The sequence below is a fragment of the Melitaea cinxia genome, chromosome 20 (genome assembly GCF_905220565.1).
Source record: "Melitaea cinxia chromosome 20, ilMelCinx1.1, whole genome shotgun sequence".
NCBI lineage: Eukaryota > Metazoa > Arthropoda > Insecta > Lepidoptera > Nymphalidae > Melitaea > Melitaea cinxia.
This window is the reverse complement of record NC_059413.1, coordinates 5,295,244-5,308,723: the sequence shown is the minus strand read 5'-3', so window position 1 is coordinate 5,308,723 and position 13,480 is coordinate 5,295,244. Positions and strand designations below refer to the sequence as shown.

General features: G+C 33.2%; 1 protein-coding gene across 1 annotated transcript; it reads right to left on the bottom strand.

Annotated features, from left to right (window-relative positions):
- Nucleotides 1-5,857: 5,857 nt before the first annotated feature.
- LOC123663660 lies at nucleotides 5,858-10,635 on the bottom strand. Its single transcript, XM_045598328.1, has 6 exons — nucleotides 10,470-10,635; nucleotides 9,382-9,547; nucleotides 9,128-9,248; nucleotides 7,970-8,101; nucleotides 7,672-7,885; nucleotides 5,858-6,012 (listed from the first exon to the last, which is right to left on the bottom strand). Exons 1-6 carry the CDS (start codon nucleotides 10,633-10,635, stop codon nucleotides 5,858-5,860), a joined length of 954 nt encoding a protein of 317 aa, XP_045454284.1.
- Nucleotides 10,636-13,480: the final 2,845 nt, after the last annotated feature.

Genomic DNA, 13,480 nt, shown 5'->3' with positions numbered 1-13,480 from the left:
TGCGTCTATCCTCGGATGTTCATACTGCAACACAATTATTGTCTTTGCTGGCAAACGAAAGAAAAAACGACTTTAATTTCATTGACAAGTAATACAACAAAGGTAGACGAAAAAATAGTCAACTAAATACGCGTTATCAAAAATTACTCCAAAAGTTGTAATCAGATCTCGTTGAAATTTAAATGTAACATGATAAACATCGTACTGTGTGGCTACGGTACTAAAGAATATAGTCACCCCCTCTCTTCCCGTGGGTGTCGTAAGGAGCGACTAAGGGATAACACAGTTCCACTACCACCTTGCCAACTGCTGGCTTTGAAATACACGGGCCGAAGACGGGCAGCAGCGTCTTCGGTGCGACAAAGCCAGTATTGCGGTCACCAACCCGCCTGCCCAGCGTGGTGACTATGGGAAAAACACATGAGTTCACGTTGTTTTTGGCGTAAACTTGTGGAGGCCTATGTCCAGCAGTGGACTGTATAGGCTGTAATGATGATGATGATGATAAACATCGGCTTTCGATTAAATTAAAAAACATCAAAATCGGTATACCCAGTAAAAAGGTATGCGGATTTTCGAGGGTTTCCCTCGATTTCTTTAGGATCCCCTCATCAGATCCTGGTTTCCTTATCATGGTACCACATTTAGGATATCTCCTTTCCAACAAAAAAGAATTATCTAAATCGGTTCATAAACCAAGAAGTTATCCTCGAACATACATAATATATATATACGGTCGAATTGAGTAACCTCCTTTTTTTAAGTCGGTTAAAAAGACAAATGGCACAGTATGTGCTGCTCGGTGATTTTTGACGTATGAGATGATAGCCGCTAGAGCCAATTTATGTTTAATTTAAAACAATAAACTTTGTCTGAACTACTATGATATAGCATTACTTATTTTTCGTATACAAAGTAAACTCAAACAGAAAACGAAATAAACTTGATTGCATTAAACATAATTATCTTGTTTTGTTTATATCGTTTGCGTAAGCATTTTAACTCTCTGTCTCTTTTTTTTTCTTCATTAAAGATAACAAAACAAATTGTACAAAAGACAAATGATAAAATCAATCAATCATTAATGCTAGAGACACTATCTTTTAATTTGCCACTCACAAACCCGAATCATTACAAAACTCAACTTGTTTACTAAGCAGGTATCTTATTTGTTTCGCCTATCGCTATACATTAAGCTCAACAAATCTCCGTTTGCTCATGCATCCCTCCAAAGTGCCGAGTTCACACAACTCTAGTCTCTACGAGACCCGACTTCCCGAGAGCCCTCAACATGCACATCTTTCAAATGCTTTAATGCGTCTTCTGTTACAGTCATCATAACGACACATAAAGCTATTCAATGTTGCTGCCGAGGTACTGAGATAAGTTTTTACTTTTATGATGCTTAGAAAGTCTTGACTGTTAAAATACTTTTCAAACCTTTTTTTTTAGTTCTCTTGTATGCCAATGATTTCATTCATGCCACAGACGTGGTAATCAAAAACTCACGCCTCCTCTCATGTTAAGAATATTTAGTAACATAAACAATTTAGAAATAAATTATGTATCTAAAAATAAAATAAGAGTAATTATGAATATCATTAGAGCAATGTTTAGCATCATTTATTAAAAAAATTAAGAAACAACCCCGTAAAACAAAAATTGTTACAAAACTTTGTGTAAAATTATTTACCCGAATGAACATTAAAAATTAAGTATTCTTTGACGATTAGCAGGAAAGTGGACATAGGGTGCCAATCAAACCACCAATTGCAAATTCATGCGACGTTTCGATCCTTTATTGGACCATCATCAGGCATCTACAAAATACAAAACATTGAAGAAATAAAAATATTTTGTAGATGCCTGATGATGGTCCAATAAAGGATCGAAACGTCGCATGAATTTGCAATTGGTGGTTTGATTGGCACCCTATGTCCACTTTCCTGCTAATCGTCAAAGAATACTTATAACAAATGGACACAACGATAAATAATTAAAAATTAAGGTAGCTAAAGTTATAAAACTAGGCCCTACAGTAGCAGGAACCCAGTTGAATGAGGGAAAAATGAAAGTGAAAGTGTTGAATGAGAGAAAGAATGCAGCATGGAAGTACGAGAGGCATGAAAGCGAGAACTGGTATGAAACATGGGCGAGAAAAAAAACCAGACCCCTCGAGGTGCGCAGAAGATGGGCGGCACTGCGTCGCGATCTGACGACGTTCCTCGCAGGGGACTTATCACTGCCGAGCGTCATCACCGCAATGCTCGGCGACAACGAGTCCTGGAAGGCGATGGTCTCCTTCTGCGAGACAGTAATGTCCCAGAAAGAAAATGACGAGCGGATGAGAGAGAAGGCTGCCGATGAGGCCTCCGTCCGCAGGCGACGAACGGGGGTGCGTAGGAAGCGCTACTTAATGCGCCTCCAGTAACGCCCCTGTGCCCGTGTCAGGCCGGGATGGGAAACAGGTCCTTCTAGACATGGCGTCATCAGGATTATTCAGAGGTGAGCCGGACAGTCCCCATGGAGGAGAAGTCTGGCCTTTTTGCTGAGGCCAGCCTGTCGCTGGAAGGATCCTGTTGCTTTCAGATCCGGAACCCTGCAATTAAAGCGGCTTGAAGGCTCCGAGGGCTCAAGGGTTTTGGTCGGTATTGCAGCCCCAAGTGCTGAAAGCCGACATACGGTCTAGGAATGCCTACCCGGGCATCCTGGATGTCACCCGCAAATGGGTTCCCCTGCGATACCATAAAAAAAATGGCATAGCCAGACAGGCGGCTATGAAGCTGGCATAAGAATATGCAACAATTGATTCCAAAAACGTTCCAGGTTCTTGGACTTTAAACACAACAAAACAATAAGTAACTAAGTATGTTAAGAAGTATAATATATGTGATAATTGTTAGTTCCTTACTTGTGTATCTTAAAGATACTCGAAGTACCTTCCTCGTGTTATCATTTACTTTGTAATATTATTATGATTAAATTTCTTTGTGGAATTATAATTTGTATTGATTTTTTGCCTATTTTTAAACCCGGGCTTTCGGTTATTTGATGGGTTAGGCCTTCCACCCAGGTGGGAGAAATTAGCCGAATGTCCTTTTGGTAGAAGTCGTTCATTACTCATAAACTATCAATGACATATTAAACTTTTTTAAGAGATAGTATAGCTCAATAATACAGCTTAAGATACTATTTATAGAAAATAGCGATTTGTATGTATAGAAAAATTTTTGAGCATTTTAGTGGAAGGTGGGTAAACTCTCCCGGACACCCCGTATGATGACAATTTTCGTTTGTTCGTTAGTTATGTCATTTCGTTTCTTTCATTCTTTTAGTGGGGAATGAAGCAATTAGATTAGTATATTAACTACCCAGTTTGTCAGGATATTTTTAAACTTAGTGAAGGCAAAATTTTAATTAACAACTATGTATTTATCTGTATGCCCATTATAGGTGATATTTAGTAGTATATGATTATTCTCTTTTCTAAACGCTTTTTTCGCGGATGTTTAAAATAATAAAAAAAAAACTATCGTTGAAAATGGAGCAATCTGAATGGACAATAAAAAAAAATTGTAGTTTTAAGAGAAGTTAAATCTTTGTTATTTTTCGTTTAAATTTTAATTATGAGTTATATTTGTGTTTATAAAAGGTAATGAACAGAACAGAACTGTAGTATTTATTATAATCATACTTTGTTTTATTTTTTTCTTACATTCCTTTCCCAATTTTTTTTTCTGGATCACTCGAGATCATTGGATCATTTTCTTAATGCGAGTGATTTTTTAAATTAAGGGTTAATATAGAGTCATAATGAACCCCGTGTTAAGTTTAAGTGATGTAGATAACCATTGATACTAACATATCACAGTAAACTGGAAAAGCTGAATGTATGAAGTAGGATTTTTCACACTTTCAATAGGCTTATCTAAATTGGTACATACGACATTAACTGTGTAGCCAGAATTAAAATCAGCAGCTAGTTTCTTGATAAATGCAACAAGATTTGCGCAAGTAGGTATTTGTTTGTCTACCTCTTTAAAAATTCGGATAACCAATCTCTTTTTTCGTATAAATGGAAATATCCTCCCACCCCATTTTCATTCAGGATAATGCATGAAAGATGCGGCACATTTAGTTGTAAATAACTTATATTAAATATAATCTAATACTACAAAAAAAGTGTTAATCTATAATTGTGTTTGCAGAAAAACGAAGAAAAACCGACTTCAATTATATTGACAAGTAATACGACGTAGGTAGACGAAAAAATAGTTAAGTAAATACGCATTATCAAAGATTACTCCAAAAGTTGTAATCAAATGTCGATGAAATTTAAATGTGGCCACATGATAAACATCGACTTTCGATTAAATTAAAAATCGTTAAAATCGGTACACCCAGTAAAAACTTATGCGGATTATGAAGGGTTTCCCTCGATTTCTCTGGGAGCCCATCATCAGATCCTGGTTTCCTTTTTATGGTACCAAACTAGGGATATCTCATTTCTAACAAAAGAAGAATTATCGAAATCGGTCCATCAACGACAGAGTTATCCCCGAACATACATTTAAAAATAAAACATCTACGGTCGAATTGAGTAACCTCCTCCTTTTTTGAAGTCGGTTAAAAACACTCTTTCATACATTTTTAAATTATAAATATGACAAAAATCTTAATTTAGCGGCTTCTGGACCAACGAACAGGCTTAGATGACAATTATGATGCTTGTCACCGGCAATAGTGACCTTGACATGACAGCTGTGAGGTAGCACTAACTGTAATGTAACCCCACAACTATGATACATTTAATACTATTTATGTAGTAATTAAATTAAATTAAAGAACAATGCATAAATTAGAATAAATAAATATAAAATGTATAAAACTTACATATGTACATTACTAAAAAACGTTAATTCAATTTGATACTTTAACTGTTGTAAAATTTGTAGTTTTAATAGGAATATTTTCAATTTAGTAGAAACACCGCAATCCTAGAAATGCTTTGACAGCAATAACTAACAATACTTTAAAAATGATAATATTTACCATACAATGTAACAGTATTGATCTCTTTTCAAGGCTCTTTTCAAGAGTGATTTATCTGCATTATTAATCGTCTATTCCTCTCAGTCGGACGTAATATTATAATATTATTAGTATTTCTTAATTAGTATTTCTTTCGTAGGTTTTCTCATAAAAAAATCGAAACGTCGGGCATCTAAAAAACTTATGAACCGCGATAAAATCCGAAAAAGTCGTTTCATAATATATAATGAGTGAAATTTGCGTATATATTAAAAATTCATGCTCCATACATTAAGCGGCTATTTTTTTAGTATGAAGTTTTAATTCATAAAACATTTTGTATGCGCATAAATTATTGTCTTGAGAAAAATCTCATGCGTTAAAAATACAAAAGAGGTAAAACAATGGTAGAAGTTCGACTTTATAATAAAGATTTACGAATTTTAACAAAAAAAAAAACAGTAATTAACCTTGAATAAATGAAATTAATAATACATTAAAGCTACATCAAAATATGTAGGTATTCAATCAAACTATTTAAAACAGATTTATTTATTTATTTATTAATAACTTCCTTAAAACAAATCATAATATATTACTAATACTAGTATATTATTACTGTTATTACTACTAATTTATTTTGAGGTAATAAAATCTGATTAATCTACTTTACGAATGAGTTACTTATGTTAGAAAGTATTGTCGAGTATACAACTACAGTTTAAAATAAAAAAATCAACAAGTAGATAATGTTGTTATTAAATCTTGTACTATTTATTATTATAAACTTATATTTAAAAAACACTATTTTTTGATTTTCTATCTCCTAATCTATTTTTATCTGTTTGAAAGATCCAGGCAAACCAAAATATTCTTCATCGAACTTGAACAAGCTTCGTTTTGACTCGTCAGATACAAGTTTCTTTGAGTTTTCTATGATACGTTTTCCTACATCAGATTTAAGGTACTTTTTCCATTCCTCTGAAAATATTACAAATACTATCAATATAAAATTTTATATATACAACTAGCTGAGCTTGCGACTTCGTCCGTTTGGAATTTCACAAAAAAAAAATTGTTCGGTTCGCAGAGCTATAAAAAAATAAATTTCCAAAATAAAAGTAGCTTAAGTTACTCCTTACATAAGCTATCTGCCAGTGAAAGTCCGGTCAAAATCGGTCCAGCCGTTTCAGAGATTAGCCGGAACAAACAGACAGAGAGATAGACAAAAATTGTAAAAAAAATATTTTGGTATATGTACCGGTATACATCCATAGAGGCATTTCGTACCAAGCGGTTATTTTAATATTACAAACAGACACTTCAATTTTATTAATTTGTATAGATAAATATATAAATATATAGAGTGTAAACTGCGCCAACTATCTAGTCTAAATATGATATTATTTGTTTGAATAAATAAGTTATAAATAATAATACGATATATTATACAGATAATCTTTCCCAATGACACGAATTCAACAGACCATAGCAATCGACGTATTAGATTTTACCTTAGCGTATGCTATGGTTCGAGCGATTATACCTAAATGTATTTACATACATTTTAAAAACATTGCTCGTAGGCACGTTATTATTATTATTACGCTTAAAAATGACAAACTAACTTATTGTTGTTGCAATTGAAACATTATACTCGTACATTTACAATTTACAACTTAAAAACTAAATATTTACAGATAGTTTTGGTACAAATCATGTCTGCGTGGAATTGTGCCAAGAATGCTGGCAGCGTTTCCCCGTTGAATCGCTATGCCGATTCTCTGGGCAAAAAATAAGCCACAAGCTCTCTTGTCACCAGTGGAGGTAAATGTGGTGGTAATAAGGCGAGGAGGTATCTCATTTAAAAAATTAATATGACTGCTACTCCAAGGTGTATATTTATTCTATTTTCTATTGAAACTAGAATTACAATATAATTATAATTTAAGTAGTTAAATTAGTTTTGCTTTCGATTTAATTGAATCGTGAAAATGTAAATAAAATAAATAAAATAAATTCCATTAATATTATTTTAATTGAATCGTGAACAAATCATCTATGATTGACTATTTCGTTTGTCTTATTACCTATATAACAATACATATAATTAAACATGTTAGTTAATTTGGCTTTTAATTAAAACTGAATTATTAGCTTTGGCTAACTAACGTCAATTACAAATTTTATAAACAACACATCGAAATACGGACTTAGAATCTATAAAAAAACTAGCTGACTCGGCAAACGTTGTCTTGCCGCTAAACGCTATTTAAAAATAGGGGTTGGTGGTAGAAGGGTGAAAATTTAGGGTTGTATATATTTTTCAACGCCAAATCATAATAAAATAAAGAATAAATAATTTATCTAAAAATTAAAAAAAAAATTAGGGGTGAAAATACATGTTGTTCGATTCTCAGACCTACCCAATATGCATACAAAATTTCATGAGAATCGGTCAAGCCATTTTGGAAGAGTTTAACTACAAACGACACGAGAATTTTATATATTAGATGAAGAGTAAAATCCTAGCTAACTGATTGCCTTATAAATTTTAATGACAATTTCGATGACATTCATCCTTAAAACTTCCTAACGGAAAGTCTCAAGTTAAGGGGTCATTAAAAAATATATACATACCAATTAAATCGGCGAAACTCATACTCTCACCACCATACTCTTTCGGAAGAATTTCTTTAGATATTTGTTTATACAGATCTTCGTAAGAGCTATGAATATTAACTCTTTCGACTAATTTTTCTTCGAAAAATCCTTTAAGTATAAAAAATACCTTATCAAAAAACGATGGAGCGTTTAGGATATGAATACCTTTTATTTTAAATTTGTAGGCCCCCTGAAATTGATTATCATAAATTTATAATATACTTTAAACCAATCGTTTATATAAAATAACATAAAAATTCTTAATTTTACTTACCATGAAGAAAATATTCACCTTCTTTAGAACTATGGGATTCAATAATTTAATGACACTTGGTTTTAGGTGTTGAAGATCAAAAACGAGTCTGTCGGAGAAAACGTAGTCGTGCGTCATCCTTACGTCTAAGAACTAAAAAATATATAAATTTTTAAATCTAATAACAATAACTAATAATACAAAGTTTAAGACTGTGAACTGACATACAGATCTTATAAGAAACTTTGAATTGAGTCAGAAATGATTTTTATCGCTATACAAATATTGATTAAACTATAAAATGAGGTCTCGATAAAATATCGGGAGATGGTCAAGATGAAGAGTTAACCTAATGAATAGATAATAATCGTAACCGTCGGCCAAAACCCTGGGTAGGTGCAAAGTCGAATTATTTGATTATATTCATATAAAATTTATCTAATGAAAAATATTAAAGGCGATTTCAATGTTTTAGAAGAAATTTTAAGACTGACCTATCCTCATCCTGATATATCCTCACGATTCAGCCAGTAACATCACACTACTGGGCATAGGTCTCTTTCTCCATAAAGGAGATAGTTCTCCTACATGGAGAACCAAGAAAGAGACCAATGAGTATACAGACTTAGAGACCTACCTCCTACTAAGGAGGTAAATGTCCCATTATTTATAAATTAAATCTATCTTTATTCTTTTTCGCTCAAAGGAGAAATGGATTTTGTATTGTCTATTTTTGGATGTGTATGTGTATGGTGAATACATGGAAACTAAATCACTAATCAAGTTACATTAGATACAAGGGACGGCCTTATGACTAATATAGCAAGAGCTAGAGTGGAGGGTGTGAGGAAGAAAGGAAAATTATACACGGGCACAATTATAAAAAGATTCACACATGCGAATAAACATAAATAAATACAAAAGTCCATAAAAGCATGTACTTGGAATGGTAACAGCTTCTGCAGTTGTAGAATTAGGCTTTTTAACTAGCAGTCTTTGGTTCGATCACGCAATGACAAATAATATAGACCAAACAGATATTTGATATAGGCTTACGTATTAGCTTTATATTGCAATTGTTTTTGGAGACCCAATAGGGAATATCATACCAGGGGGATGTCGTTTCACATGAGAAATTTACTATTATGATTGTAAATGAATGTTAAGTATTTGACTTACAAAACCAGTAAACTTTGCCTTTTCTATCAAGTTAATGTCTTCAAAGTTATCGTTCATTATTCTCGATAAAAATATCCGTGTGCCATCTTTAGGATTGACTTTTGGTAATGATGTGATCAAACTGAAACAGTTGTTTAAAATTATTCTTGATTTTTAAAATCAAATACAAAGCAACGACAAAAAAAAAGTTAGTATTATAAATTGCATTAAAAAATGCTTACTGACTATGATCGCAAAAATGTTAAAATACGCACACATTGTCAAAAAGATTGTAAAATTTTTCTAAGGTTATTTTTGTTTCTTCGTTTAATAAGAACTCAGGCATCATTCCTCTTACTGCTAATGCTTTATCAATTGCTTGTTTCGCCCGTTCAAGGGATCCTTTTTCTTTTATCAGAAAACGTTCCAAAATATTACGACCTAAAAATTAAGAAAATTAATAATCATCTTTTGCACAATTCATAAATAAATAAATATCTACACAATACACACACGGTCATCTGTTCCTAAAGTAAGCAACTTAATGCTTGTGTTATGGGTCACAGCCGACTGGTATAGCTACATATATATGTTTTTTTTTCGATAAATATAAGTATAAATAGTATATATATATATATATATACATAATATTACACCCAGACTCGGGGTGGGAATCGAACCCACAACCCCCGAAGCAGAAAGCAGGGTCATTAAAAACTGCGCCAACGGGCTAGCCACTTATTGAGGAGATTTCTATATTCTAATGTTATTTTAAGCCCAATATTTTTTGCTTCTATTAGGGTGGAAAAAAAGTATAAGGTCCCTCAACCCCATCCCCAAGATCTCTGGATACTTTCATTACCACAGGAACCCAACATTACTTAAGAGCAATATTATTTAGTTGTGACCTCATGCAATGTTGAGGTACTTTCTTAGTTGGACTACTTTCGTTTTTAGTTAGGGAACGTACCCATACTTCGTGACCCATTCAGGGGGAGGTTTCTCTTAACTCAGGGTTTCTTTAAAAACGGACAGTGTACCGAGCAGGGAAGTATGGTTAAAAATATATTTAAATCATACTTCTGAATAAACACAAAAACTCAAGGGTCTTAGCAAATACTACGGGTGCCTACCCGTAATAATAATAATAACATGTAAGTATGTATTTATACACATAAAAAAATTATGTGTCTGAAAGATTACTAGATTTATAAATCGAATATACAAACTGTTCATGTTCATGTAAAAAATCAGGGCTGGGGTTAAAAATTGTAAAAACGGGTCACGTAGTATGTTCTTTTCCTACATCTGCTTCATACCAGAATTATTTTTTATCCTGTAAAAAATATCTTTAAAGAGTTACCTAAATACGGTAATGCTTCAACTAACTGATCTTGACTCCTGCACCAATTTTCAAGTATGTCCACGTTTTCGTTTAACTGCTGCGTGTCTAAATTACAATCCCTCCGAACTGCCAATATTTGTTCCTTTGTTACTTCTAATAGGGTGCAATTCGATACGGAGTCCATTTTCTGTAAATAAAATGTTTCAATTATAAACCGAATTTGATCACTTCTTCACGTTTTACCATTTTCTTGTTTGAATTTTGTATCATGTATGTATGAATAGTCACAAAATATATGTACAGAAAATAACAAAAAAGCTGCTCTGATAGTTACGTGACAGGTGCCGTACTGGGTTTTCCCGTCTGGGTTTCACTGCACTGTCTAATATGATGATATGTATTCTATTTTACACTCCAAACAACTTCATTTGACTGATTCTCTTTATATAATGGTCATATTTTCGCACACTTAATTATATATACACATTTCGAGACAAACTTTGAACATGAACAGTTTGTATATTCGATTTGTAAGTCTAGTAGTCTTTCAGACCCATAATTTTTTTATGTGTATAAATAAATACATACGTACATGTTATTATTAAATTATATATTAATGAAAATTTATAAAAGTCAACGAAAATAGTAAAATTAATGTTCTACATATATATATTTAGTAAATCAAAATAAATGCAACTTGTTTGAGGTCATATGTTAAATTAAGTAACGCGAGTAGTTTTATCGACTAAAACGATGTATGAAATTTAATTATCTATATATTAATACGCGAAGCAAAAACTTTGTACCCCTTTTACGAAAATAACGCGGACGGAGCAGAATGAAATTTCGCACACTTATAGTTTATATAGAGAAGGAGTGCAGATGGCTAATATTTTTTTTATTTTGTATAAAAAATACATTAAATCGATAAAAAGTACATTACACACACTACCACGTATTTGGCACACACAGATGCTTATTATACTTTTTTGTTGAAATTGAAAAATTAAAAAAAAGGCTCTTTAGGTATATTTATTATTTTTTGGTTTTCTTCAAATGAAATTTTTAATTACGGTCAAATTTCATCAATTGTTCTATGTACCCAAATCGAAAGTAAAAAAAAATATACAAGAATATTTTGCTATATAACGTGAACAAAAATCACTTAAAACGAAAAATAATATAGTCAATATTTTTATATAAAATTACAAAATATACGTAGACATATTTTGAAGAATAAACACAAAAAATGACAATTATCACGTCCGCATGCAATAATGGAATGAATGCAGAATTAATTTAAAGCCTCTTAGCCTAGAACTATACGCCACATACGTTTGTCATGAAATATTTATTAATATATATTAAACTAGTATGTGGATTCATCTAAAAAAAAGTACACGTACTTATGGAATTAAATACGTCATGAGATCCTTAAGACCATACTGAAACCTGTCCGCCTGGTGTAATCGGGTACCGTAGCTCATGAACGCCTGCAACACCAGGAGCTTTATAATCGTACTGCCAACGATATCCCCGACCCTCCCCAGGACCTGGCCACCTTACTCACCACAAAAACACAGCACTACTTTAGAGTTGTGCTATTTAGCTGTGATCTTCTGCAAGGTTGAGGTATTTCCTCAGTCGGACTGCTGAAAATTATGAGCAAGATAATTCCTGCTGTGCCTTACTTCAAAGAAATATAGTAATATATATAAGGACAGAATAGAAAAAAAATCAAAATAGGTCCAATAGTTTTTTTTTGATAAATTCATTACAAATAGTCAAACAACCAGAACTATAGAGAATTAAATAAACATAGATATTTAAGGCAAAACATCAAATTCGAATCCTACTCGGAGCCCCTCAGATTTAACACAAGATTGTCGAAAAAAAGTTATAATCATCTTTAAACGCGAAATAATATTAAATATAATATATAAATTATATATATAAGAGACTTATACATTGTTAAACTTACATAAAATGAAATAAAAAGTTTATTCACATGGTCTCGTGAAAATACACGTAACATTAGTTACAATGAAATTAATTGTTGTGAACAGTTTTTGCAAATGATTTATTTTGTTTTCTTATTTAAACCATTCGTGGAAATTCTTCTTGTATCCCTAAAGAAATAAAAATCAGATTGTACAATGACTCGTTAAAACTGGATAAAAGCCTTAAAAATCGATCTTAACGAATTTTGGAACTAAAAATCCAAATTAAGTACTAAAAAGGAAAATGTCGCATGTGCAAGATCTGAAAACTGTTCCAGCAGCGCTAGTGTTCACTGATTTGATTTCCGCCTTGAACATACTTTTTTATATGTGCAAGTATTTATTTCTGATCTGAATGTCCTTGTGTGTCTCTTTCCTGTGTCTCGGTAAGCACTTAAAGCAAGTCAGTTAGTCAGTCATGGGATACTCATCCCAACTTACCTGTCCGCTAGTTGTGGTATGGTATACGGGTATGCGACCCCGGCTTCCCTAGCTATTACTGCCCTATCCCTTGCACTCCTGGGTGGTAATATCCTACATTTCCTATTTTCCCACTCTAACTTACCAATCTTCCTTGTTCACACCACCTATCCCTTCCCTTTCCCTATTCCTACCCTCCCCGCCAATCCAACGTCTGCCGCGCGGATGGATGCATGGCTAGGGGCAAGCCTAGTCGTAAGCGTGCCATATTGCCCTGGGACCGGGCGACCCAGAATAAGGCCAGCCTTACCCTGACATGCGGGGCTCTGCCAGGGTGGACCAACTTTTCCCTAGCTACTCGTGGGAACGCAATGGATAACCGAAAAAATTTTATTCATAAAAATGGCGGCGGTGTGGTTCGCCACCCATCACGTCTCGTTTCTCGCGGGGGCGAAAAGCGGCCCATGGAGAGCCGCTTTGCTACGTTGAATGTAAGAGGAGGAATGGATAGCAAGGTAGATGAAGTATGTCAGATGATGGATGAAAGATTCATAGATATTTTGTGCGTGAATGAAACCAAGAGGAAAGGGTGTGACACCACGGTACATG

Excerpts from the sequence above, each read along its gene's own strand:
- LOC123663660 (XM_045598328.1), bottom strand. The coding sequence starts at position 10,635 with ATGGACTCCGTATCGAATTGCACCCTATTAGAAGTAACAAAGGAACAA. Across the intron at positions 9,548-10,469 it reads TGAAGCATTACCGTATTTAG|GTCGTAATATTTTGGAACGT; the intron begins GTAACTCTTTAA and ends CTTAATTTTTAG. Across the intron at positions 6,013-7,671 it reads GAGTTTCGCCGATTTAATTG|AGGAATGGAAAAAGTACCTT; the intron begins GTATGTATATAT and ends TAATATTTTCAG.